The sequence below is a fragment of the Narcine bancroftii genome, chromosome 1 (assembly GCF_036971445.1).
Source record: "Narcine bancroftii isolate sNarBan1 chromosome 1, sNarBan1.hap1, whole genome shotgun sequence".
NCBI classification, from domain to species: Eukaryota; Metazoa; Chordata; class Chondrichthyes; order Torpediniformes; family Narcinidae; genus Narcine; species Narcine bancroftii.
Window position 1 is genome coordinate 56,498,804 of NC_091469.1, and position 27,108 is coordinate 56,525,911.

Genomic DNA, 27,108 nt, shown 5'->3' on the forward strand with positions numbered 1-27,108 from the left:
ATTGATAACAATAATTGTTCTGTTTTCAAACATTAGGAGAAATAACTCCCAGGATTTAAAAGTTGTAAATGGTCATAGAATCCTGCCAATGATAGTACCAAAGGTTTTCACTGGAATAGAGTTAATGCCATTCCACAGGGGATGTTCCTTGAATCTGTTGGTGGAAAGACTGCTGGACTGCTATGACCTCACAAATCCTTTTACACAAAGTAGTGACCAACCATTGTGCTAGGCCACTGACCTTTCCAAGCAGTAATCTGAACTTCTACTGCACCTCCTACTGTAAGAAAATTGCAACTCCAGATGCTAGCTGCTATTGTTTTCACAATATGTTTAATTGTGCAAGACATCAGAATTTATGAATAAGAACCTGAATTGATGAGCTTTCATGCTGATATCTCTTTTCCAGCAGTTTATTCAGCTTGCGTGTCCTCTGTTCCTTCTCTCGGTTATGATTAATTTCAAGGAAAATGCCAACTTATGCTTTCAAGACTGTAATCAACCAGTTTATATTGAAGCTTTCTAGTCTGTTCCTAAGTATTTATCATATTACATCCTGTAAATTTTATAATTTAAAGCAAAATGAAGGCAAATGTAATAATAATCACATTGACCAGAAAAAAAACACTCAGCAACAAATCTGTGTTTACTAGATAATACACTTTTATTGTTTATGCCCATCGTCCTTTTATTTTTCAATGATTCCCCCATCAAATTCTTCACCCTAGTCTTGTACAGCAGAACATGTGTTCATCTTGTCATCTGGGAACCTGACACCTGCAACCTTTTCAACCTACCCTTTCTGAAGATTATGTTGCTCAGTGTTGATCCCTACTGTAATAATTTCTGTGAATGAATTTATGATTATCTGAGCTGGTAGTTTCGTGTCAGTGTATTACGAGCCCAGAGGACCCCAAAACCCAGCAGCAATAGATATTCACCAAGACAAATGGTTACTTAAACAAAAGTTGCTTTTAATTATCTTTTAATATGAAAATAGAATCAAACTTTAACTTATCTCTATTGACTTACTTAACCTAACTTAAACCCCTTCTAATTCTAAGCGCACGTGTATGTAATGTGTGTGTAAGTTCAGAAAAGTTCTTTGGTTCACAGTCCAATCTCATTTCTCATACCTCCAAGTTCACTGGTTGCAGGAAATTCTTATACTGTGCACAGAATTTAACATTTATAAAGTTCACCAGGCTTTGGTGCTTGAAAGGTAAATGGTTACCACTCAGGAAGGTTTTTGTTAGTTTTCAGAGAGAGATTTGTTGTTCCATTTTAATCAGCCACTTCAGTGTCTTGGTGACAAAACTTTTCCCTTCAGGTTTCTCTAGATGATAATCACTTTCTTTCAGGTCACCACAGTGTTCCTTTTTGTTTCCTTATTCCAAGTGAAACATTAGACAGCCAGTCCTCTCCTCTTGCATGAACCATAAGGCTTTCACCAGGTCGTCTTATAACTGGGCTTTCCATAGGCTTGCCAGCTTGTCCTGTTCCAGTCCCAGCTGCTGTCTGCTGGCTGTAACACTGTGCAAGTGATCTCTGTGTGTGTGTCTCTCTCTCTCTCTGACTCTCTCTGAGATAAAGCCTGTTTGACTCTCTCCGCTTGTAAAACCACATAACCCTCTCAGAACAGCAAGGTCTCTTCCAGACAGCAATGTCTCTGACATGCTCTTTCATCTGTTGCCTTTTGTAAACAACCATCCTTTAGTGAAGTCTCAAGCACTCTTCAAAAGCTCTTGCAAAAGCTCTAGAGCCGATACGTCTACCATGGGAAAGAGCTCCATTATTTTAAATAAGATCTGTTTTAAAGTGTTTGTATGTGACCTACTCTAACAAACCTTTCCCAATTTATCTCCCAAAAACATATCTATATATATCTCTATATACTCTGTCACAAGAGCAAGTGATAAGAATATTTTATATTATTCACTTTGTTTAGAGTTAGTGAAAGTCTTTCATTGCATTTGAATTATCTATTTGGCTCTGTTAATGGCTGGACTGTGTGTAAATTATGCAATATACAGTATTGTGGAACCTTTAGCAGTGGGTAATTGAGAATGTGATGGAATATATAAATATTAGATAGAGGATCTGATTGGTGAAGGCTGTTGATAGACAAGTATTGCTTAAAACTCAGTGAGACTAGCACTGTGGTTGCTGTAAGATAGAATTTGATGGTATTTTCAGTTACCCTCATCACACTTTACATATAGTATTTATATTACATAGGTTATGTGCTTATTGGATTCATCCAATAGTGTGGTCAATTTTTGGAAGCCTGCAGGAAGGCATGGATGAGAAAGGATGACACTAGGATTGTTAAATATGATTCTGGATGAAGATGTGGAGAGGAGATAAAAGATTATTTCCCTATCAGGAGATTGGGAGAATTTTGCAAATGAATGCAAGAGTCAGTAAGCACATTTATTTTTCTTGATCTGTTGTAGAAGTTATTACTGAAGAATTGATTTGTATAAGTGAAAGGGAAAAAAATGATTTTTTTTTAATGTTGTGGATTGAGGATCAGAACATTTCTGGAGTATAAAGGCGGATGTTTGGATGCAGAGTATTACTGGGGGAAAGGGCCTTGCAGATCTGACATCAGTCAAACTGGAGGTGAAATGATGTATGACCTGATATGGGGCATGAATGACATTGGTTGAAACAGGTTGATAGATGGAAGTAAACACCAAGGAAAATACTTAAAAGTCAAACGTGTTTGCAAGAAGACTGAAGCCCAGAACTCCTTAGGAGCAAACCAGGTAAGCTTTCACATGCCAAACTACGCTTTGGTGTGAGGGGGCAGTTTGCACAAAAAAGTGACAAATTAATATCAAGATTTACACTGCACACAATGATTGGAAATATCGATGGAGTACATCCTGTGCCTGGAGGACCTATTTTGTATTCTGTAAAAATTCTACACAAATCTGATCATTTTAGAGCAACGCACAAGATTCTCTAAAATCTTAATATTTATAATTAGGTGTGATGAATTGTTAAAACATTGGGGTTTAGACTGAAATATGCTGACCATTTGTACTGCCATTTAAAATGTTTATTTTCAGTTTTACAATTTACTGCAAGTAAACTTTTCTAGATTCTGGCATAATAACTACTTGCTATTTCATTCTTCATCCGCAGAAAGATGTATCAAGCATTTATAAAAAATATCTCATAGCAAAGGGATAAATAGAGAAAGGGATTAAGGGATTTAAGAAGATTTTTGAAAGGCATGAGGAAGGTTCAAGAAGATGAAAAATTGAAAAGGAAGTTCCAGTGAATGGCAATAAATGAACTGAATATAGCTAATATAGTGGAGCGATGGATCCAAGAACAGATGTACATTTGATATTAGTACAGAGAGGGGTGCTTAAATTGATTTAACGCATTAAGAATTTACTAAGTCAGGTGGCTTGAGTCCACAACGGAAACTAAAAATAGATATAAAAATTTTGATGTCAGCTCTTTGAGTCAGAAAGTAGTGAAAAAGACAAAGCTTATATATAATGTGAGAGTGAGGAAATGAACTACAGTGATTTGGATGTATTGAACCTTATGAAAAATAGTTATAAAAGTTTCAGGTAAGGAAATGTTATGAAGGTTGAACAAAAATGTATTGGAGCCATGATTCAAGTTTAAAAGTGGAGGGAGTCAAGCTTATAACAATGGAATAAAACATGTGTTTATATAGCAGCTGTGATTTCCTCAAAACTCAAGGGTACTTAACAGCCAATTAATTGTCTTTTGAAGAGTAATCACTGTTGTTTAAAGATAGACAATGCGTTTGATCACAATAAAATCCCACAAGAGCCACAAGAAGAAACTCCAATCAATTTATTTTGGTACTGTCTGAGGGATGAATGTTAGCCAAGATACAGGCAACATTCTTTAAAATTATGTCCCAATGAACCCAGTGGAAACACAAAGATAGAGTTCTCAATTTAATTTAAGGCTAGTTAGTTCCAACTTAGCTTAAAGTGTTCAGTTATATATCTGAAGCCTTGAATCTATTAACAGATGAAAGCAAATTAGATCTAGTGAAGTACTCTGCACTGGCCAATATTTATCTATCAATCAATATCAGTAATACATATTGTAGTTCATCAAATCTTGCAAATTCATGCAATTTGGCTTCTGCATTATTATATTACAGTAACAATACTTTAAAGAATTTTGCTGTTGGCTGTAAAGTGCACTGAGATGTCCTGAGGTCATGAACAATGCTATATAAATGCAATTGTTTATTTATTTATTTTTCTTTTCTAACTTAGGCAGGGATGCTACCACTGAGCCAAGCTGATACTTTGAAGAAAGTGGAAATGGATGCTTGGAAGAAAGCTGTCTTGGTAATGCTGCAGTTGTGGGGAACAAAAGTGAGCTTAGGGTCAAATAGTTGCTTATTTTCTGCATCTCCTGCAAGTCTGTTCTAGTCACTAGGACACTAATGTAGCCCAGGTGCAGAGGCATGTAAATCATTGCAGTAGAGAAACTGGATGGGTTAGAGTTAGATTGGCTTCAGGTTATCTATCAGAGGAGGCAAAGAACTAGTGGGCATTACAACCAATATAGGTGCAGCAAACATACAAGTCATGGAACTTAAGGTAATGTGTTGAAGATGAAAATACAGGTGCCTAACCTTTTATCCAGAATTCCAAAAACCGACAACCTCCAAAAATAGGCACGTTTTTACTAGGTGACATCTGCTCATCAAGGATGAAGTTTGGTGCAAAACATGACCCAGTGTGACCCTCGCTCAACTCCCATGTATCCCATTGCATTCCACAACTTTATGTGCCTCTCCGAATCGCCATATTCTGAAGCCCAGCCAGCATTATGGTGCTTTCAGTAGGCCTGGAGCAGTTCAATGGCCATTGTCACTACTCATAATCCCCCATGCAACTGAAACCACTCTACCAACGCCAGCGCAGGGGAACTGAAAAAGGAACTGTTCCCCTGGTGCTGGTACAGCGGCAGAAGGTGGGGCAAGAGAGAGATGGCAGCGTGACTAGGGGGCAAGGGTGGGGGGAGGGAGAGATGGCAGCGAGACTCTGGTGGGTGAGGGATGGGGAGAGACGGCAGCGCGTCTCAGGAATGGGGGGGAGACGGTTTCCGATTTGGGGGCATGGAGAAGGCATTGCAACTTAGGCGGGAAAGCTTAAAGGGACTGAAATTGATTCCAAAATCCAGAAGATCCCAAAGAACGGCAGATGTCCAGTCCTGACGATCCTGGATAAAAGGTTAGGCACTTGTATGACAAATGCAGATATAACAGTGAATTGGACATAAATATTTTTGACTACATTAAATATCAAATAAGCATCAGCAAAACAAGCTGAGAGGCATGCTTCAGCAAACTGCTGATAAAAGATGTGGATGGAATGGTCAAAAGTGTCAGAAAGCATTAGTAGAATTGTTTTGTATCCCAAAATATTATTTGTGACTTTATAAAGTAGTTGCATTGAAATCACTTTTAGGATATTGAAATATAATAAGATAGAAAAGCTAGTAATGTTGAAATTAACTCAAAAATTTGTAGCTAAAAGAAAGTGTATTGGGGAATTGTTGGGACAGGAAATTAGTTTCCTGAACTAATTTTAATAAAGCAGTCTTTCTTGAACTAATTTCCCTAGCACAAGGCATGGGAATTAAAATTGTCAAGTCAGGAAAGTGTTGAAGGAACAAGCAATAAGTTGTATTGATAGGAAGAGACTAAGTAGCAAATAAGGGAATGTGTCATAATTTGTTTGGTTAGAAATCAAGCATGAAATTGAGAGACAGGTGAAGTTGTGAGCTAAAAATAGATTTAGAAATTATCAGAAGTGCTTACCTGAAGATAAGCTTCATATTTAGAGTACTTGTGAAGGGTTACTAAAGAGTTTAGAAAGAAAGAAAATGTTTCCTATCCTGCTTTTCACAACCTTCAACATTCCAAAGGTACTTGCAATAAAATAGTGTTGGAACGGAAATGAAAATAAAAGATAAATGTTAAGGAATTAAGAAATCCTTTTTGTACCAAGAGCTAAAAGACTGAAATAAAATTATAGATAGGATAGTAGAAACTAAAGCCAAGGATTTTTTCATACCACAGCATTTCAATTCCTTTGCTATTTGATGCCTGACTTGCTTACTCCATGGGTTCTCCAGTTTTATTTTAATTGGAAAGATAATTAGGGTGCAGCAGTTATTTTAAAGGCTTCCTTCTAAAATCACCACTAAGAAACCAGCTCCACAGTGCACAAGTATATATTTCTTTTTCCCTGTGGCCCTCATGACAGTTGTCATCTTGATGTTCTTTCATGTTCCATCACTTCACAGACCATAGATCCAACCTGACCCTTTTGTATTTCTTACAATGTTTAAGCAAATATTGTTAAGGACATAAAAGGGAATATAATTTTTAGGCATGGTGAATTAGAAGTACATGTACATGAGAATATAAAAATTTGAAGCAGCTCATTGTCCTTGCTCAGCCATTCTACCATTGTTATTTTACATCCCCACATTAATTCTGTATCCTTTGATTCTCTGAACGACTAAAAATATCTTGACCATTTTCTTGAATGTATTTAGTGATTTATAAAGCAAATTGATTAATTTGTGCTAATTTATAATTTGGGCTCTTCTGATTGTTTCTAAAATGCTCAAATAAAATTTCAGTTGCACATTGGACATTTAACTTTTCCAGACCATCCCATTCATCATTGCTCTCTCATGGATCAGTAGTCCAATCATGTAAAGGTTGTGCTGTGAGAATAATTTATTTAAAATGGCTTTAAAATATTTAATCAACTCTCTGCAGTTGTTTTTCTTTCTTCGATTAGACGACATTCTTGCATCATTTTAAATTTATTTGAATCATGCCTTTAGAGTAATAAACGGAAATTGATGTAGAGTTGTAAGTGATTGTTATTTCTATAAAAATATAGGTAATACAGTTCTGCAAACTCTTTCCAAGATTACATTGATCTAAAATAGGACTGCAAGACTTTGATGTTACCAGGCATCTAATAGAAAAATATGGAAACGGTGTGCACTCTGAAATCTGGAATAAATACTGCTTTATAATTGGATCAATCAATCAGTCAGAACACTGATGTGGCTTTGACAGTGCTTGAGAGATGTTTTCCTGAATTTCCTAAAGTAGTTACTTATAGAGAATTTTACAGAACTCTCCGAATGCCTTTATTTTATCAAGAAGATCTAAAGTGATATGTTAATTTTATTTTATTTGTCTTATATGTTGTTCAAGCTCCTTATGTGGAGTGTGGTCCATAATTTTTATTAATCAAGATTGTCAGCACAGAAAATAAATTTCCTCGAGTTACAATATTAATTCATGGATGACATGAAAAACCCTAAACATAATGCAAGAGTAATTTTAACACCTAAATGTTATTTGAATGCATAGTTTTAATATTAGCAAGCAGAAATCAAAATGGGTGGAAAGTGAAATGAAAGTGATAGGTGAGGTCAGACTTGACTGAGGCTAAGAGAGATGAACAAAGAATAGGAGAGGTGGGGGATAATAAAATTTGGCAAACCTGGTTGGATGTAGAGTGGTGGGGTGCCAGAATAAGAAGATAACCCCAAGGGTAGAACCAGAATTGTTTCCACTGGCCAAAGAGAACCTTGAAATGGTAAAAGAGTAGAAGGCTTCTTGCCAGCAACTTTTCCCAGGTTCACCTTAAAGTAGTGCGTGATTTGTGGATGCTACCTTGCTATTTACATTAGACTTCCTGCCAGGAAACCTTATTGAATCTAATTTAAGGCGAAAGGAGAAATACATTGGGATCATATCACCTTTGTTAGCAGTGGTCCTGCCAAGAAACTAAAATGGTCTCTTAAATTTCAGCTTTTATAATGCTGAAAATTTTATAATTGGCATTACATGCAGCCATCTATGCAGTTTGTGGCACTACAAATAAATTTGTGAATCTTCCAGTCTTAATGATTTTGCTGACTTTAACTTGCTGGATCTTTGATTCCTGATTAATACTAATTTTAAATTCCATTATTTCTTTAAAAAAATCTGATTTGACTAAAATCATAAAATTTGCCCAATTATTTGTAACAAATTAGCACAGTGTTTAGCACAATGCCATTACTGTGCTAGCCACCTGGTTTGAATCCGGTGCTGTCTGTAAGAAGTTTGTACATTCTCCCTTTGTCTATGTGGGTTTCCTCCCAGTGCTCAGGTTTTCTCCCACGTTCCAAAGACGTATGGGGTTAATTGGTCACATAGGTATATTTGGCCAGCACAGGCTCATGGGCCATTTGGCCCTGTTTTCATGCTGGCTAATTAGAAAAGGAGCTACAAGGTTCTCTATCAAAAGAGTATTCATTCTTTTCCATATCTGAGAGACCACACCCACCCACCACAATGACATCATGTTGCACCCTTCTGAACATAAATAAATTATAAAAATGTGAGGCTTGGAAAAATAAGAGTGTACTTCAAAACCCCGAGAGCAAATTTCTGCCACACAATCACCTCCCTACCATGCCTCATTACCACTAGCTTTCAACTCCTAAGCACCACTGCTATTTTCTATAACATCACCACCACTATTCACATTCGCTAACTTTCCTCTTGAAATAGATTAACCTGAAGGTTAGCCAAGAAGCTTAACATTTAGCACATGTAATAATTCCTTACTACCCCCTCATCCATGTACCCTAACAGACTGGCCGGCATATTTAAGCTGAATATATTTTTTTGCTCTACAAAAAATAGGCGGCATGGTTAGCATAGCAGTTAGTGCAACGTTGTTACAGCGTCAGCGATTGGGTCTTAGGTTTGAATCCCACGCTGTCCGTGAGGAGTTGGTACATTCTTCATGTATCTGCGTGTGTTTCCTCCGGGTGCTGCGGTTTCCTTCCACCATTTGAAAAGTACCAGGGGCTGTAGGTTAATTGGGTGCAATTGGGTGGCACGGGCTATTGGGCCGAAATGGCCTGTTACCGTGCTGTATGTCTAAATTTTAAAAATTACAATAATATTTTTATGTCTGGTTTCAGCTTCAATGGTTATTGGACAATTATGAAACAGCAGAAGGTGTCAGCCTTCCTCGAAGCACTCTGTACAACCATTACCTGCGTCACTGTCAAGAGCAGAAGCTTGACCCAGTGAATGCAGCTTCTTTTGGGAAACTTATTCGCTCCATTTTCATGGGTCTGCGCACCCGGCGGCTAGGCACAAGGTTAGTTACTTGCCAGCTTTCTTCCTGTTTTCTGATAATTGCACTAGTTATTTATTTAAATTTAAAGCATTTTTTCTGTCTTAGAGGAAACTCCAAATATCACTATTATGGAATACGGATCAAACCAGACTCCCCACTAAATCGCTTACAGGAAGATATGCAGTATATGGCTATGAGACAGCAACCCATGCATCAGAAACAAAGGTAAAAGTTTTGGAAAACTACTAATACATGCGTCTGTGCCTTGTACCCACCTCTGAAAGTAAACCATGTGATTCTCCTTTCAAACATGAATTATTATTCTATTTTCCTTCTTCCTGCCATTTTTCAGATTACATGAACTCCTAAATATTATTAAAGCAAAACCTGCTGACAGGATAATGATGCTTACTGTTGACTCTAGGTAAACAATAAAACAAATTCAAGTGAGGAGCTGAATGTGAATATCTAAAAATTACCAAAGAATATGTTCAGCTTTGTGAAAAATATATCTTGTCTTGACCTTTATTTTCTTGTAATTGTCTGTTAATTGACCATTGAGTGAACCTGAACCCTTTTAGTGTTATAAGTAATGTTACCATAGGAGAAGAATTTGGCCATTCATCTCATCAATTCTGCCCCGCCATTCCATTATGGCTGATTTACTATCCTTTTCAACCTCATTCTTCTACCTTCTCCTCACAACCCTAATCAAGAACTTATCTACTTCTATCTTAAATATACCTAATGACTTGGCCTCCACAGCCATCGACAATAACAAATTCCATAGATTCCCCACCCTCTGGGTAAAGAAATTTCTCCTCATCTCTGTTCTAAAGGGAGATTTTTGTATTCTAAGTCTGACCTCTCTGGTCCTAGAGGAACATCATAGGAACAACCTCTCCATGTTCACTCTCTCCAGGCCTTCCAGTATTTGATAAGTTTTCAATGAGATCACCTTCATCCTTCTAAACTCCAGCAAGTCCCAGAACCATCAAACGCTTATCATATAATAACTCTCTCATTCCAGGAATCATTCTAGTGAACTTCCTCTGGACTGTCTCTAATGCCAACACATCCTTCTGTGAATAAGGAGCCCAAAGGGCAGTACGATTGGCATAGTGGTTAGTGCAATGCCTTTACGGCGTCAGCGATAGGGTCTGGTCCGGGTCCTGCGCCCATGCTGCCCAATTACTCCAAATTGACGTACAACCTTCAGTAGGTTTCGAATGGTGGGAGGAAACCAGACCCGCCAGACACGGGGAGAGCATACAAACTCCTTACAGGATTTGAACCCCGATCACTGGCACTGTATCAGTGTTGTGCTATCTGTGCCGCCCATGCATATTGACATGGATACTCTCGCATCTATTGCAATGCAAATCCTGTTTGATTTTCTTTAGTTTTTTAAGAATTTTTTTTACATTTTTCCCCTCATTTTTATTTTTCTGGGCCAAATTTAACATTAAATGTCCACCTGCCTTTGTATCTCCTCCTCAATGTGCTGTCTCTGTTCAGAGAAAAATGAAGTTTATTCCAGTTTGACATTCCAATTTATTCTCTCGTTTCTTTTTGAGTTGGAATTCTTGGGAGTTTTACATTTTTCATATCCATTTACTCCAGCATTTCCATTTAACATACCAGTGTTGGTCATATTGTTTATCAGATATAAGCCTATGCAGAAATTGGATGGAATAGGGGATGGCTTTGCAGGAAGTGGACAACAGGTTCCGAACTCTGCAGAACAAACCATTGTAGCACAAAGTCAACATCATCAGCAGTTTCTTGGTAAGAATCGTTAAGAGTTAACTTCAGTGTTTTGTCATTTCTTCACATGACATGTGAAAACAGTCTTTGCCAAGACAGTTAGCAAATCAATAAATTGACACGAAAATCAGCTTTGATTTTTTTTGCCAGAATCATGAAAATGTTGAATGAGATGTAATTGATTTCTTAAACAGTGTATTAAGCTATAACTACTGTTACATGGTCTCCATGTAAATATTTTCTATATATATAATCTATTTCCCTGAGTATAATTGTTTCAACATTCTAGATTTTAGAATAATAAAACCTACATTTTTTTTAAAAGTATCATTGATATTTACAAGCTCTCAGTATTTATTACAAATTAAATTTGTTTAAAAAGTCATTAACATTAGACATTCGTCAATGTGATTGGATATTCAGACAGCTTACAGGATACTGTAGAAAGAGCCTAATGAAAATAGCAGGGAAATCCATACCACAAGTCCTGCTGCGGCTTTGCGGGCAGTATTTTTCACAGTTACTACCAATTGATTTCCCTTCACTGCTGACCAGAATATTTATTCTGGAAATATATAGCAACTTAAGTACAGTACAACTCCAATTATCTAAAATCATATTATCCGAAATCCACATTTATCTGAATTTTAATAAAAAATTCAGATAAATAATGATATCTGAAATAAATCAGAAATCTTCATTTATCTGAAATTTTTTCGGAGCCAAACTGACCTCACAGGTTGAACAAAAAATTACTCGAAGTGAAATTAGAATGACAATTGTCCTCATTTCAGGTAACTCTCCCCCCACCCTTCCATTTCTTCTTTACCATCCCCTATTGACTTTTCTCTCCAACTCTCCTTCTCAAACTGTTTGCCACTGTCTCCCAGCCTCAAGCAGTAGGAAGAATCCCTTGTCCTGGAGTCATCAAGGAGAGCGGCCTCATGGGCAGGAGCGGGGCCTCAGGCTCTGTGGTGATTCCTCCCCTTCCTTTCTCTCCCTCCCTCCCTCCCTCCTCAGCACATCAGAGCTCCTGACGTCGACTCTGAACCCTCCCCTCGGACTCCCCCGTGTACATGTGCGATACGAGGGAACTTGGGACTTGGTGTCGGGAGCTCCAGTGACCAGGGAAACATACCAGTGAGTGTTCCACCGCTCTGGGAAGCCTCCTCAGGGCTCGTGGCAGAGGTGGGGACATGTCAGGGATTAGCGGCAGCGGTGGGAACGTGTCTGGGATCGGCGGTGACGTTGTAGCCAGCATTTTTTTGGTGAGAATTAAACATTATTTTAATGCTTAAAAAGCCTTCCCTTGTTGCTTGTTGCTGTTTCTTCTGGGCTGTTTTTTAAAAAATGACCAGTTATCTGAAAAAAAAATGCTTAACTGACATAGGCTTAGTCTTGACCATTTCGGATAATTGGAGTTGACTGTAATTGTAAAGAACTGGTCATCGTTTGTAGAGTTGTGCATGTACATACTTTAAGCAGCTATATGCATAAGCTAGAAATTAAACATGAAAATTTCTACTGACTGGTGGAAATTTTTTTTAAATGTCTGACTTCATATTTGTCTTAAAATGTTTTCCATTTGAACAGCCCATTATTTTAATCCTCTTGGCTCCAGGCTGTTTATTTCATTTCACTGACATACTTGAACTCACTATATCCTTGAATTCATTTTAAAATGGAGAAAATGCTGAATTGATTGGAGCTCTTTCCATAACAAGAAAGCTTCGGACATATCATTGAGGCCATTGAATCTCAGCAAAGCCTAGAGTTAATTTACGTTATTGAAATGAACCATTCATCAAGTATGTCTTTTTTTTGCTCCTCAACAAACTTCTAACTTTTATTTGTCACATGTCTGTCCTCTCACCAATGGGAAATCTTTACTATTCTTCTAATTGTCTACAGCAGCAACTCAGAATCAGGTTTATTGTCATGAATGTGTGCACGAAATTTGTTGTTTTGTGGTAACAGTATTGGGCATTACAACTGCAAACATTTCTATAAATTATATTTCCTTAAATATCCTATTTAAAAATAAATAATTAGTGCAAAAGAGGAGGAAAGGTGAGGTAGTGTCTGGATTCACTGTCCATTCAGAAATCCAATGACATAGAGGAAGAAGCTATTTTTGTTAAATTGGGTGTTTGTCTTCAGGTTCCTGTACCTCTTTCCTGATGGTAGCAGTGAGAAGAAGGCCTGGCCTGGGTGGTGAAGGTTCTTGATGATAGAGGCTGTTTTCTTGAGACATCGCCTTTAAAAGATGTCCTCAGTGAAGTGAAGACTAATGCCCATGATGACGCTGGCCAAGTTTACAAGCCTCTGTAGCTTTTTCACCATCCTGTGCATTTGCACATCCAGATCAGACCATGATGCAACCAGTTAGAATGCTCTCTCCATGGTAACCTGTAGAAATTTGCAAGTGACTTTGGTGACATGCCAAATCTCCTCAGATTCCTAACGAAATGTAGCCACCTTTGTGCCTTCTTCATGATTACATCAACATGATGGCCCCAAGATAAATCTTCAGAGATGTTGACTTCCAGGAATTTGAAGTTTCTGCTACTGCTACTTTTATTTTTCTTAGTGATACAGTACATTTCCAATTATCCAAAAACCATTCTACTAAAATTCTTGAATATCTGACATTTTTTTTGGCTGAGACATTACGTCACAAGTTGAAAAAATTTTGAGTTTTGTTTTTACCCACAGTGCTCAAGTGGGGCTCTGACATACTGTTGGTGACAGTTTGGTAACAACGAGCACAGAACCAGCCAAAGCAATTAATGGCATGAAATTTGGGGGGTTGGGCAGGACAGATGCTACGACTGCATTTGAAATGCTGCCGTGGTTTGTGTTGCTGCAAATTATTGTGGGCTTTATCTAGGGCAATATGATTATGGATCTTTGCGGGGGCGTGGTGTGATAGCATAACTGGAAGACATGAAGATACACCTCTCCTGGGAGAACTAATTAATAACCGACTTTAAAACTTCTTTTTGAAATTTTGAAAGTTACTAAGCTTCAGGAACCTACTTGCAAACATTTCAAAATGGCTTCAAAGAAGGGAAAAGCACAGACAATCAACAAAATTGCTGTAAAGGAGGTTAAAAAAAATCAGAAGAAACTGGGCGACCTCAATATTGGAGCCTCAAGCTCAATTTCCTCCTCCTCCTCGAGCAACTCGCGCTGCAACAGTCCGCATACAAGTGACACCGGCACCAACTCTCTGAGGAGCCGGAGAAGATGGCACCAGAGTCCTGAAGAGCCCAATCAATCTGCAGCTTCTTCAAGAGCAATTGTGTATGAGCGAAAGTTCGTACATGCGCAGATCCGAACAAGCTGTTTCCTAATGGGAAACAGCTGAATCGATTAAAGCTGCTGTCAGCAGCGTTGCCTTGCAGTCTCAGGCAGAGTCTGAAACATTTGGGAGTGACAGAAGAATAAGAAAAAGATCAAGACAGAGAGGAGGGGAGAGAAGAAGGAGAAGAAAGAGGAGAAGAAGGAATGGAATATGAAGATCAAGAAGCCCAACTGGCACAAGGTATTGAAGCTATGCAGGTTAGGATTCCTGAAGCCAGAAGTCAAGACATAGGCAGCTGTGCAAGTTTCAATATTAAATCAGTTGCAATTATTGAGTAAGAAGATTGAAAAGCAATTTATATCTGTAAAATATGATCCTAATATACAATTTGAATATGTCAAAGGGAAATTAAAAATATTAAGGAAGAAATGAAAAAGAAAATACTAAAATGGTTGATAAAGTTCAAGTTCAGAAAATTGAAGAGAATATGTAAGAATATTACTATGAAGTGGAACAATGTAAAGATACAGTTAACAAAATTGAAGATTCTATTATGGCATGAGATGTGGAGAAGAAAGAACGTTTGAAAAAAAATGATATATTAGATAGCTGCAGAAATAATGTGGAAATTGTTGAGTTAGTTGGAGATTTTGAAGGCTGTAATCCAGTACAATTTTTTCAACAATGGATTCCAGAAGTTTTGGATCCTGAGAATTTTCCAAATGGAATTGAATTGGATTGAGCACTAAGGCCAAAAGAAAGAATCCATTACCAAGATAAGCCCCACACTCAATTTTGATTAGATGCTTGTGTTTTCAGGATAAAGAAACAATATTGCGAGTGGCTGTTCAAAATGCCAGAAAACATCAGGGCCCATTAACCAGGGACCATTAAGAGAGTTTTTTTTCTATGCAGATTTAAGTATGACAGTAGTGAAAAGAGAAAGGAATTTAATTCTACTAAATAAGTTCTGTGGAAAAAGGGATACAAGTTTTCTCTTCGACATCCCACTGTGCTTAAAGTGTTATGGGGGGGAAATCAGGCATGTTTTTTGCAAATGAGATGGAAGCTCCGGGGTTTGCTAATTCTCTTTCAAGTAGTAAACAAGATCAAGAAGTGGATGTACAGAACAAGTTCCATCAGTTCAACAAGTTTTATCAGATCAATCAGAGATGATAAAGGCTACTGGGAAAGTATTGAAGTGATAAGAAGTTGAAGAGCTTGTTGATAATCAAGTAACTAGAGAACTTGAAGAGGCAGCTTATGCTCTATGATGGAGTGGTGATTTCATTGAAACATACAAAATTCTTAGAAACCTCTGTAGGATAGTTATAGGGAGATTTTTTTTTTACCCCTAGCTAAAGAATATAAAACTAAGGGATTAGTCTCAAAATAAGGTGTAGGGCAGTGGTTTTCAACTTTTCTTTCCACTCACATACCACTTTTTTTTAACTTTATTTATTCATTCAAAAAACAAACAATATATGACATATGCAGCAATTAAACATAAACATAAGAAAGAAAAAAAGAAAAGAACCCCCCCTTCAGCCAACTCTCCTAAAGAGAGCCATAAAGAAGAAAGAATATTAAAGAAAAAAATACTTATTAAAATCTAGTCAATATAAATTGAAATGTAAATATTCTGAATATAACAACCACTTATTAATAAAAAATTATAATTATCATGTGAAACATACATAATTTTTTCCATTATTAAACAATATTTCATCTAATTATGCCATCTATTAATATCAATCATATTTGTATCTTTCCACGTACTAGCAATACATTTTTTCGCTACGGATAAAGCTAAATATACAAAAGCAAGCTGGAACTTATTTAATCCTAAACCTTTCAGAGGTTGCAAACTACCCAATAAAAATACTGTTGGATCTAAAACTATTTTAATCTTATACAGGTATTCTAAAAACGAATGAATTTTCTTCCAAAAAGATTGCATATGTATACATAACCAAACAGCATGAAAAAAAGTTCCAATTGTATCATCACATCTAAACCACAAATCTGATTCATTAAAACCATATTTTTTTTATTTTTCAGGTGTCAAATATAATTGATGTAAAATATTGTAATTAATCATTGCATAACGTGCATTTATCAATCTAGTTACACTTTCATAACAGATATCTAACCAATCATCTTCAGAAAAAAATAAAACCAATATCCGCTTCCCATTTAATTTTAGATCTATCACAATCCTTTTTATCTATACCATCCTGTAATATTTGATACATAGATGAAATATAACCCTTCACTGGTACCTTCATAAGAAAAGTCTCAAATTTAGTCATTTTAGGTAAAATCAGGTAAAATCGTATCTCAACCAAACATACATTTTACCAAAGATCGAATTTGATAATAAAGAAATAAAGAGTTATAATCAATACCAAAATCTCCCTCATCTGATTAAAAGATAAAAACTTACCTTCTTTAAAACAATCTCCCAAATTTTTCACACCTTTAAATCTCCAATGCAATAAACTTTGATTATGTATTGAAAAATAAATAAGTTGATTATTATACAATGGAGTCAAAGCCAATAATTTATCCCTAGAGCCTATCATTTTATTTTTCTTTATCCATAACTTCATTAAATGTTTTAGTATAGGCACATTATATTGTTGTAACAAATTTATATTCCACCTAAACAAAAATTGATGTATTTCAAATTCAGAAATACTTGCCATCTCAATTTTAGCCCAACTAGGAGGCCGTACCAAATCCATCAATGAACTAATAAATTTAAGTTGGTCTGCTTCATAATAATTTTGAAAATGCGGTAAATGTAGTACCACTAACTCATTTCCAAGTTAATTTATTCAAAGCTACTCTCGAAAATTTACCCCTCCATAAAAACTCCCTAACCATTTTATTCAAATCTCGAAAAAAAATTTTATCAAGTAAATACGAAATAGATTGAAACAAATATTGTATACGCGGAAAGATATTCATCTTAATTGTATTTATCCATCCCATTAAATTAATAGGTAAATCTTTCCATTTAATCAAATCAGTTTTAATTTTTTTCATTAACGGAGCATAATTTAATTTATATAAAGATTGATAATTAACATTCAAAATTATACCCAGATATTTAATTCGATCAGTCCACTTCAAATTAATAATATTCTTATAAACTGAATAATCTCCTTCGCTTACCAGTAATATTTCACTTTTTTCACAATTAACTTTATATCCAGAAAGACATCCATATTGTATTAAACATTCCTTCAAATGCAAAAGTGACTGAGCTGGGTTTATTAAATACACCAATACATCATCAGCAAATAAATTAATTTTATATTCCTCATCTAAAACTTTCATACCTTGTATCTGTGTATTTTGTCTTATCAACTGTGCTAAAGGTTCAATCACTAACGCAAACAAAGTTGGTGATAAAGGACAACCTTGACGAGTTGATCGAGTTAACTTCAAAGATTCCGAAATCAAACCATTCATCAATACTCTAGCTACCGGTTTACTATATAGAGCCCTAATCCATCCAATAAAAGAAGAACCAAACTTAAATTTCTCCAAAACTTTAAACAAAAAATTCCATTCAACTCTATCAAATGTTTTTTCTGCATCTAAGGATATCACCATCGGGTGATCTAGATTGTTGAAATCTATTATTCAAACTAATCATGCGCAAAATGTTATCTGAAGCATATCTATTCTTTATAAAACCTGTTTGATCGATACGAATCAACTTTGGTAAAAATTTAGCCAATCTATTCACTAATATTTTAGCTATTATTTTATAATCTACATTTAACAACGAAATTGGTCTATATGAAGATACTTACAAAAGATCCCTATCTTTTTTAGGAATTACTGTAATTAAAGCACTAGAACAAGACTCAGGTAATTCATAATGTTCTCCAACTTGATGTAATACATCCCCAAACACTGTAGATAAATCATCATAAAAAAATTTATAAAATTCAACCGAAAATCCATCATCACCAGGCGATTTACCGTTCGGCATTTCCAACATAGCCATTTTAATTTCCGAATCAGTAAATGGTTCTTCTAACTCCTATATATCTCCATCCTCTAATATGGGTAAATTCAACTGTGATTAAAAAAAAAGATCAATCAATCCAGTTTCTTGTTTTCCTTCAGATGTATATAACTTTTTATAAAATGAATAAAATTCATCATTAATCTCACGAGGTTTATCAGTAATAAGAGAATTCTGTCTAACAGCATTAATAGTCCTCGATATCTGTTCTTTCTTTAATTGCCACACCAATACCTTATGTGCTTTCTCTCCCCATTCGTAATACCGTTGTTTAGTCCTATATAATCACACATTCAAATTGATAAGATTGCAAAGTATTATATTTCAATTTCAGCCTAGATAATTCTATTTTCTGATCTTCTGTAGCATCTTTCTGAAATTCCTTTTCTAACTCATCGATCTGTTTCTCTAATTCAAGACCCTGATTTAATCGATTCTTTTTTATTTTAGAAGTATAACTAATTATTTGTCCTCTCAAATAGGCCTTCATAGCATCCCATAATACAATCTAACTTTGAACAGAATTAGAATTTTCTTTCAAAAAAAAATTAATTTGTTTTTTCAAAAAAATCAATAAATTCCATATTTTTTAACAACATTGTATTAAATCTCCAACGATAAGCTATTTGAGTTTTCTTGGAAGTTTCATATGTAAAATATAACAGAGAATGATCTGAAATCACCCTACTTTTATATTCCGCTTGTTGTATTTTCCCTTGTAAATGTGCCGATACTAAAAAGAAGTCAATCCTTGAAAACGATTCATGTCTAGATGAATAAAAAGAAAAATCTTTCTCTGTTGGATTAAGATGTCTCCAAATATCTACTAAATTAAGATCTTTCATCAACGCTTGGATCTGAATTGCCATCTTGTATTTTTTAACTTTCTTCGGAGATTTATCTAATAAAGGTTCCAAAACACAATTAAAATCACCACCTATCATTAGCCTGACCCAAACATAAAAATGTATCTGAAATACATATTTCATCATCTGCATTTGGGGCATAAATATTAAGTAAAGTCCAAAATTCACTAAAAATCTTACAATTCAATTTAAGAATATATCCTGCCTTTTCCTCCATTGATTGTAATTCAAAAGCTAAATTTTTATGTTTCAAAATTGCTACATCTTTAGTTCTAGAATTAAATGAAGAAGAATATACATGCCCAACCCAGTTCCTTTTTAATTTCACGCTTTCCTTCACATTCAAATGTGTTTCTTGTAAAAAGGCAATATCAGTTTTCATTTTCTTAATATACGCCAAGACTCACTTACTATTTAATCCTCGAACATTAAAAGTAGCAAACCTCAACTTTGACATATCTACTATTATTACTAAATACCAATAATATCTTTATATAAAAACTCAAATCAACGTATATAGGCCCTCCAATAGAAAAAAAATCACAAATTAAAAACTAAATAAAATGAAAATAAAATAGAAAATCCTCCCCCCAAAAAGGTAGTAATCCCCTAAACAAAAATTGGGTGTGGTCACCCACCAGTGGCTGATGACTAGTAAAGAACTTAGTGCAAATCTCTCCCTCCCCAGCCAAACAGTCAATAACATCAAAATATCATAATAACAAAAGAAAAAAATAGAATAAGAAAATTATTCTTTTCATCCAGGAAATTCCAATCTTGAAGATCCCATTTCAGAAGGAGGTAGACTCTTTCCATTCCCATTTTTCCCATTTCTGCCATTAAACACCTTCAACACTGCAGGGTAACGAAAAGTAGACTTATAACCTTTATGCCATAAAACTTCTTTAACTGGATTGAATCGACATTGACATTGAATGACCTCTTGACTCAAATCAGGATTAAAAAAAGACTCTGCTATTCTGAATCAATAATGGGGTTTGTCGTTGTCTCGCATTTTGTACTGCAAGTCGAAGTATTGCTTCTCTGTCCAAATAACTCAAACATCGAATTATTACTGGTCTCAGTGGTTGACCAGCTGAGGGTGTTCTTCTTAAAGCTCTATGGGCTCTTTCCAGTCCCAATCCCCCAGAGAAAAATTCTTGCCCTAATATTTGCGGAATCCAGTCTTTAAAGAAACGAAGAGGATCTTGTCCTTCTATACCTTCTGGCAAACCAACATTTTTCACATTATTCCTTCTGCTTTGATTCTCCAAGTCATCTATTTTTCTTTCTAGCTCCTTCTCATGTTCTCCTAGTTCTATGATTGATTTTTCCACCTTCAACACTTTTTCTGTGTTAGAAGTCTCTTGCTGTTTACAGTCCAAAAAAGCAGTCTGAATTTTTAAAAAATCTTCACAAGATGCATCCACACATGTCTTAACCATATTTAATTCTGAACATATACCAGCATTCATTTGAACCATTTAATTCATTTGAGATATCAACAAATCCAGTCCAGGTTTTATAACAGCTTCAATAGCTGCCTTCAATTGTGATTCAGTAAAGCTCATCTCTGCTCTCTCTGAAATAGTGGCAGAACAAGGTAACTGCAGCTCCTGCTGCAACTCAACAGAAGGTATTTTAAAAGTTTTTCTGTGGGTCTGGACTCCCAGTGACAGCACTCCAACTTCCTCAGGGAGTCACCGCTGGACTCCCCCCCCACCTTATCTCGTTTTTTCATCAATTCACGAAGAAAAACGATTTCTTCAGATTGAAATGCTACCTAATGCATTTCCAACAATGGAGTCGTCTTCCTGTGAGCTCCCTCCATTGAAATCGAAAGGCTTTCCAAATCGGGCTCCACTTCTTGGGAACACGCACCTTCTTCTGGAGAACGGGTAATTCCAGCGCCATCCTTCACTTGGTGAGCAATAGACATTTTTTTTCAGCTCCCACAGGCAATCTTTGGGGTTGAGACAATGAAGAGATTGAGCCTGGGGCTGTATCAAGTCGTCTAGGCCCCAATTCTTCAGCACTTCGAAAATGTAACTTCTTCTGCACTTGAGGTTTAGTCTTTTTACCATTAGTAGCCATAATAATTCCTTAATACTTTAAGCTAAAATTTAAAAAGTTTAAACTTGAAAACAAAGAGTTAAAAAACAGGTACTTAAAAGTCTGGCCAGAGAGGTCAAGATTATATGTCTAGACTCTACGCCATTATACCACGCCCTCACTCACATACCACTTTAAGTAATCCCTATGCCATAGGTGCTCTGTGATTAGTAAGGGATTGTTTGTGAGTGGAAAGAAAAAGTTTGAAAACCACTGTTTTAATCATACCTAAATGACTCATTATGTGCATGATTTCATAACTCCAAAGGAAATGAGCCAATGACAGTTTTTCTCAAGCAAAATATTTCAGTAACAATTGGGTCTAGAGCAGTGATTCTAAACCTTTCCTTCCCACTCACATACCACCGTAAGCAATCCCTTACTAATCACAGAGCACCGATGGCACAGGGATTACTTAAAGTGATGTGAGTGGAAAGAAAAAGGTTGAGAACCATTGGTGTAGGGTCATTTGTCACTGAAATAAAGAAATGTAGATAAATGGTGAATCTAGAGTTCTCTTTTCTGGAGGGATATAGGTGTAGAGCAGGAAAATAATACGTGAGATTCAAGAACAGCTAAGATTCTTGTTGAATTGCAAAGAAAGCTCAAGGGATCAATTGGCCTATGTCTTCTGTTTCTGAAAGCAGTTGCTATTCATCCGGTTTATCTTGCTTCTTGTATACCATAAGCCACCACATGGGCTTCATCTTTTTCTTCTTCCAACAGTGATTGCTGTCTTCAATTTGCAACACACTCCTGCACCAATGCATGCAGTGAAATCACATTTTCAAGGCTATTAGCTCTTTCACCTGCCTGTATGGCACAGTTGCTGTGGTTGCAGAAAAGTGTATGGAGCTCGGGAATTAAGAGTGTCTGTTCCCAAAGGTCTATCTCTCCAGTTAATGCCAAATTCCTCTGGATGAGAGCCATGAATACATTCAATAAAAAACTGCACACTGATTGCCAGGAAATTCTTTCATGATCTACAAGCTATTGTGGGCATTCCAAAGGAGGACATGGTCAAATGTTACCATATACAGGTATACATATATATATATATATATATATATACATGGTAACTTATGACCATGTCCTTTGGAATGGGCACCTTACCCCAAGCACCTGTGTATTAAGCAAGATAAGGGGAGCTCTTCAGGTTAAAAGTATTGTCAATTGCTGCCTCTATTCATGAGAAACTAGCAATGGTGATAAATTGCTTATCACTATTTCCTCACTGAAATCAAAGTAGATTAAATCACTTCAGTAATATAGTGCATCATTTACTTTGCTAATGTTATACTGAGGGTAAATTGGAACATGAGGTAAAGAACTGCAGCAGTAATTTGGAAAGAACCTGCAGGTGAATTAAACTCCATGGAGAGAGCAGTCCAGACACAAGACTGTGACCAAAGGTCTTCTCGCAGAATGCCTGGCACATATCTCTCATCGCAATGAAAAACCTGACCCTATGATTGCTTTATTATTAGGAGATTTTTTTAAAAAATGACCAAATATAGACGCTATTCACAAAAAAAATATTTGCAATAGGAAAACTGTTCAAGGCAAGGTTCCTTCACAGCCTTAGTTTTATATCCATGACAAATGACATGACCTGCTACAAAACAAAATCCAGTGCAAAGCTTCACTCCCAGATGAACTCAATGCCTTCTATGCCCGATTCAACCACAAGAACAAGAAAGGACCATCACTGCACACTCCATGATTCCAGATGATCATTTCCTGTCCATCTCCGAGGATGATGTGTGGGCTGTCTTTAGGAGAGTGAATCTGAGGAAAGCATCTGGTCAGGATGGAGTACCCGGCTAAGTATTAAAAGTCTGTGCTGACTAACTTACCACTGTATTCATGGATATCTTAAACATCTTACTCTGGCAGGGTGTGGTACCCACCTGTTTCATACGAGCATCAATCGTGCCCAAGAAGAATTTGGTAATCTGCCGAAATGACTATCAACCAGTGGTATTCACATCAACAGTGATGAAGTGTTTTGAATGACTGGTGTGGAAGCATATTAATTCCTGTCTGAGCGGTGACAGGGATACATTTCAATTTGCCTATCATAACAGCAGGTCTACAGTGGAAGCCATCTCACTGGCTGTACACAAATCCCTCAAAAACCTGAACAGCAAAGTTGCATACATCATGATGTTCTTTATTGACTACAATTCAGCATTTAACACCATTATCCCCTCAAAACTGATCAGCAAACTCCAAGTTCTGGAACTCAGCACCCTACAGTGTAAATAGATCATTGATTTCCACACCTACAGACCTTGATATGAACATCTCCTCCACAATCTTCATCAGTACCGGAGCATCACAGGGCTGTGTTCTTATTCCATTTTTCTCATCGCTTTACACCTATGACTATAGCCTATGACCTTTGTTTGGTATGTCAACAACACCATCTGCAAATTTATTGACAATACCAAGGTAGTGGATTTTATAAAAATGGGCGATGAGTCAGCATACAGGATGGAGATTGAAAACTTTGCTGAATGGTGCTCCTTCAACAATCATGCTCTCGATGTCAGTATAACCAAGGAGCTGATTGTTGACTTCAAGAAGGGAAAACCAGTGATCATTGGGGCATCAGACGTGGAGATGTGAGAAAATTTAAATTCTTGGGAGTCACTATCATGGGGGATATTTCCTTGACCCAACACACCAATAGCATCTTGAAGAAAGCATGTCAGCATCTCTACTTCCACAAGGATTTGTGGAGGATTGGTTTGGCATTGGAAACCCTGGCAAATTTCTACAGATGTGTGGTGGAAAGTGTGCTGACTGGCTATATCACGGTCTGATATGGGGAGACCAATACACACGAGCAAAAGCCCTGGAAAATGTAGTGAACACAGCCCAGGACATCACAATAAAACCCTCACCACCATTGAGAACATCTACAGTAAATTCTGCCTTCGGAGAGCAGCATTAATCATCAAGTATCCACACCACCGAGCACACTCTCTGTTCTTGTTGCTTCCATCAGGAAAGAGGTATAGGTGCCACAAGACTCACACCATCAGGTTCAGGAACATGTGCTACCCCTCCACCATCAGACTCCTCAACAACAAACTCAATCAGGGACTCATTTAAGGATTCTTACATTCTTTGCACTTTGTTGTTTGTTTTTTTTATCGTCTCTGTATTGTAGTCAGTTGTTTACATTTCTTTATTGTTTACATGTGTACATTGTGTACATTTTTTTCTATAAGTGGTAATACTGCCTCACCCTCAAGAAAAATAATCTCAGGGAATATATGTGATGTCATGTATGTACTCTGACAATAAGGATGAAATCATGTATTTCCATCAATGTATATTGTTACATTCCTTCTTATTTACACCATTGCCGCCACTGAGGCACCTTGTCATTTCAGCCCCCACTGTTGTTTGGGGAGCTTCCCCTTGGTCTCAGGATTTCAAAACCTGGAAATGGAAGGACTTCTCCTGTGGTGCTTCCCCACAGCACCGTCACATTAGCTGCGCCAAGCTGGAGTGCATCTATTAGCATATTCTCCTGCAGCCTGGAATGTGGGGTGGCACAGTTGGCATAGCAGTTAGCACAATGCTGTTACAGCATTAGCCATTAGAACTGGTGTTCGAATCCTCCATTGCCTGTAAAAGGTTTGTACAGTCTCCCCATGTCTGCATGGGTTTTCCCTGGGGGCTCCGGTTTCCTCCCACCGTTCAAAATGTACCGGGGGTTGTAGGTTAATTGGATGTAATTGGGCAGCATGGGCTCATGGGTCAACATGGCCTGTCACCATGCTGTATGTCTAATTTTAACATTTAAAAATTCAGTTAAATTTTTTTTTTAAAAATGAATTCCCGCATCGATATCTCTGTTTGCTGAAAGACAAACAGTTTTCTGCAGACCAAAGTGCGTTTTTCACTGAATTGGTGGTGTGGATGTCTGACTCCATGTGCAGCCCTGGGACCAGCCTGTATATCAGAGTTCTCTGTCACACTGGGGATAAACTGTGACAAGGACCCTTACATCCTTCTTCACACACTCTTAGCAAACTTGCATTCTGCAAAGAGTTGGACAACTGTCTCCACTCCACTGCGGTCATTTCAGGGACAACGTGTGTTGTGATTGATATTCCAGTTGTACAGGAAGCATCTGACTTGGAGGGCTCAGATCACCACCAACCAGGCCAAGTTCTGGTGCTCTTTTGTGTCCAGTGGTGATGAAGTATTCTGCCAGATGACCTGGACAGTTTAGTCTGTGTCCATCAAGTCCTCAGTATCTGCAGGACAGTCCATGCTGACACTGCTTGATGGCCTTGTATTCAAAAATGTTCATCTGGAGAAAACTTTTCCATGATGGATTGTTGGTTTAGTAAAGTTCAGCTGACTAGGACATCCTTCACAACACCTGGGGCAGGTAGAACCTCAGCACATAGAGGCACTTGATGCCCTTGAACTTTGGTTCCACGCGCAGCCTATTGCTGCCACACATGAAGGTGCTCATCAGGATGAAGGCCACATATGCCCTTGCCCCCATTGTCTGGCAACTTGTACATGGCAGCTCTTCGGACCTTTCCATCCTCGATCCTCGTATGAACTGGAAGACTGCTCTGATGACCGTCAGGATGGAAGTACAGAGGATAGGCCACTGCGCTACTTACAGCAGTACCGAGAGGCCCACACACCTGATGTCCAGGTTCTTCCCTGTTATTGAGATGAAGTTATGTTCCCACAGACCCAATCTCTAGTGGAGCTTTGCGATCCACTCTGACTAATTAATGTTGAGTGTCTTGGCCCCTCCGAACCAGTTCCCCAACACCTTCAGGTAGTCAGATCTGACTGTGAAGGGTATGGTGGTCCGGTCAGACGAGTTGCTAAAGAGCATTGGCTCACTCTTCTTCTGGTTTACCCCAGCACCTGCTCAAAATGGCCGCAGCTGCTAATCAGTCTGTGGACAAATCATGTGTCTGTACAAAAGATTACAACATTTCTAATGTACAGAGGCCTGTGTGCCTCTTCTGCCTGGTGTCTTTCTTGTTATGCCTTTGTCCTTTCCGATGGATTCACCAAAGGGTTCTATGCAGGACACAAATCAGGTTTTGATCAGGCACAAGCCTACATTTTTTTATATCTTAATGAAGGGCTCAAGCCTGAAACATTGGTTATGTATCTTTGCTATATAAAGTAAATTGTTTGACCTGCTGAGTTTTTTCAGCATTACGTTTTTAATTCAACCATAATGTCTGCAAATTTTTATGTTTTACAACACAAATAAGATTGGAGAGAGTGGGCAACCCTGCCTGACCCTAGGCTTAATAGGGAAACTATCTGTTTCCCACTCATTAATTTGGACTGTGCTATGGATTTCCAATTCGAACATTTGAATCCAGTTTCTGATTCTCTTCCCATTTTGGAGTGGATGTCCATCATGTACATTGCGATATCCAGTCGAAATCCTTCTCCTGGTTTAAGCTGATCAAGCAGATGTCCATCCTCCTGTTCTGCACATAGGCAATGGTATATCTGAGCAGCACTAGGATGATAGAGATTTTCCTGCCCCGCACCTTGCAGGTATGGTATGGGAGGATCACCTGCCCCAGGGCAGACTTGACCTGTTTGGCGATGTATTTGGACAGGATTTTGTAACCGATGTTTAACAATATATGGGTCTCCAATTCCTGATATCCTCTTTCCCCACCTTCTGTTTGAAGATGAAGGTAATGATGTCCTGCCTCATGGAGTCTGATATGCTGCCTTCCAAGAGCATAGTCCTGTATAATTCCAGTGGATCCTCTGAAGATTCTGGGATTAGTCTCTTTGTCG

At 37.3% G+C, this 27,108-nt stretch overlaps 1 protein-coding gene across 14 annotated transcripts in view; it reads left to right on the forward strand.

Moving 5' to 3' along the window:
* The window catches only part of LOC138758400 (transcription factor RFX3-like), a 342,380-nt gene that overhangs the window by 239,816 nt on the left and 75,456 nt on the right, over window positions 1-27,108 (forward strand). For 12 of the 14 annotated variants that reach the window (XM_069927263.1, XM_069927271.1, XM_069927280.1 and 9 more), the window contains 4 exons: window positions 4,284-4,385; window positions 9,031-9,212; window positions 9,297-9,416; window positions 10,858-10,979. In XM_069927263.1, the coding sequence (XP_069783364.1) occupies window positions 4,284-4,385; window positions 9,031-9,212; window positions 9,297-9,416; window positions 10,858-10,979 (526 nt within the window). The remainder of the gene's footprint in view (window positions 1-4,283; window positions 4,386-9,030; window positions 9,213-9,296; window positions 9,417-10,857; window positions 10,980-27,108) is intronic. The other 2 variants (XM_069927325.1, XM_069927330.1) reach the window with 2 other exon arrangements.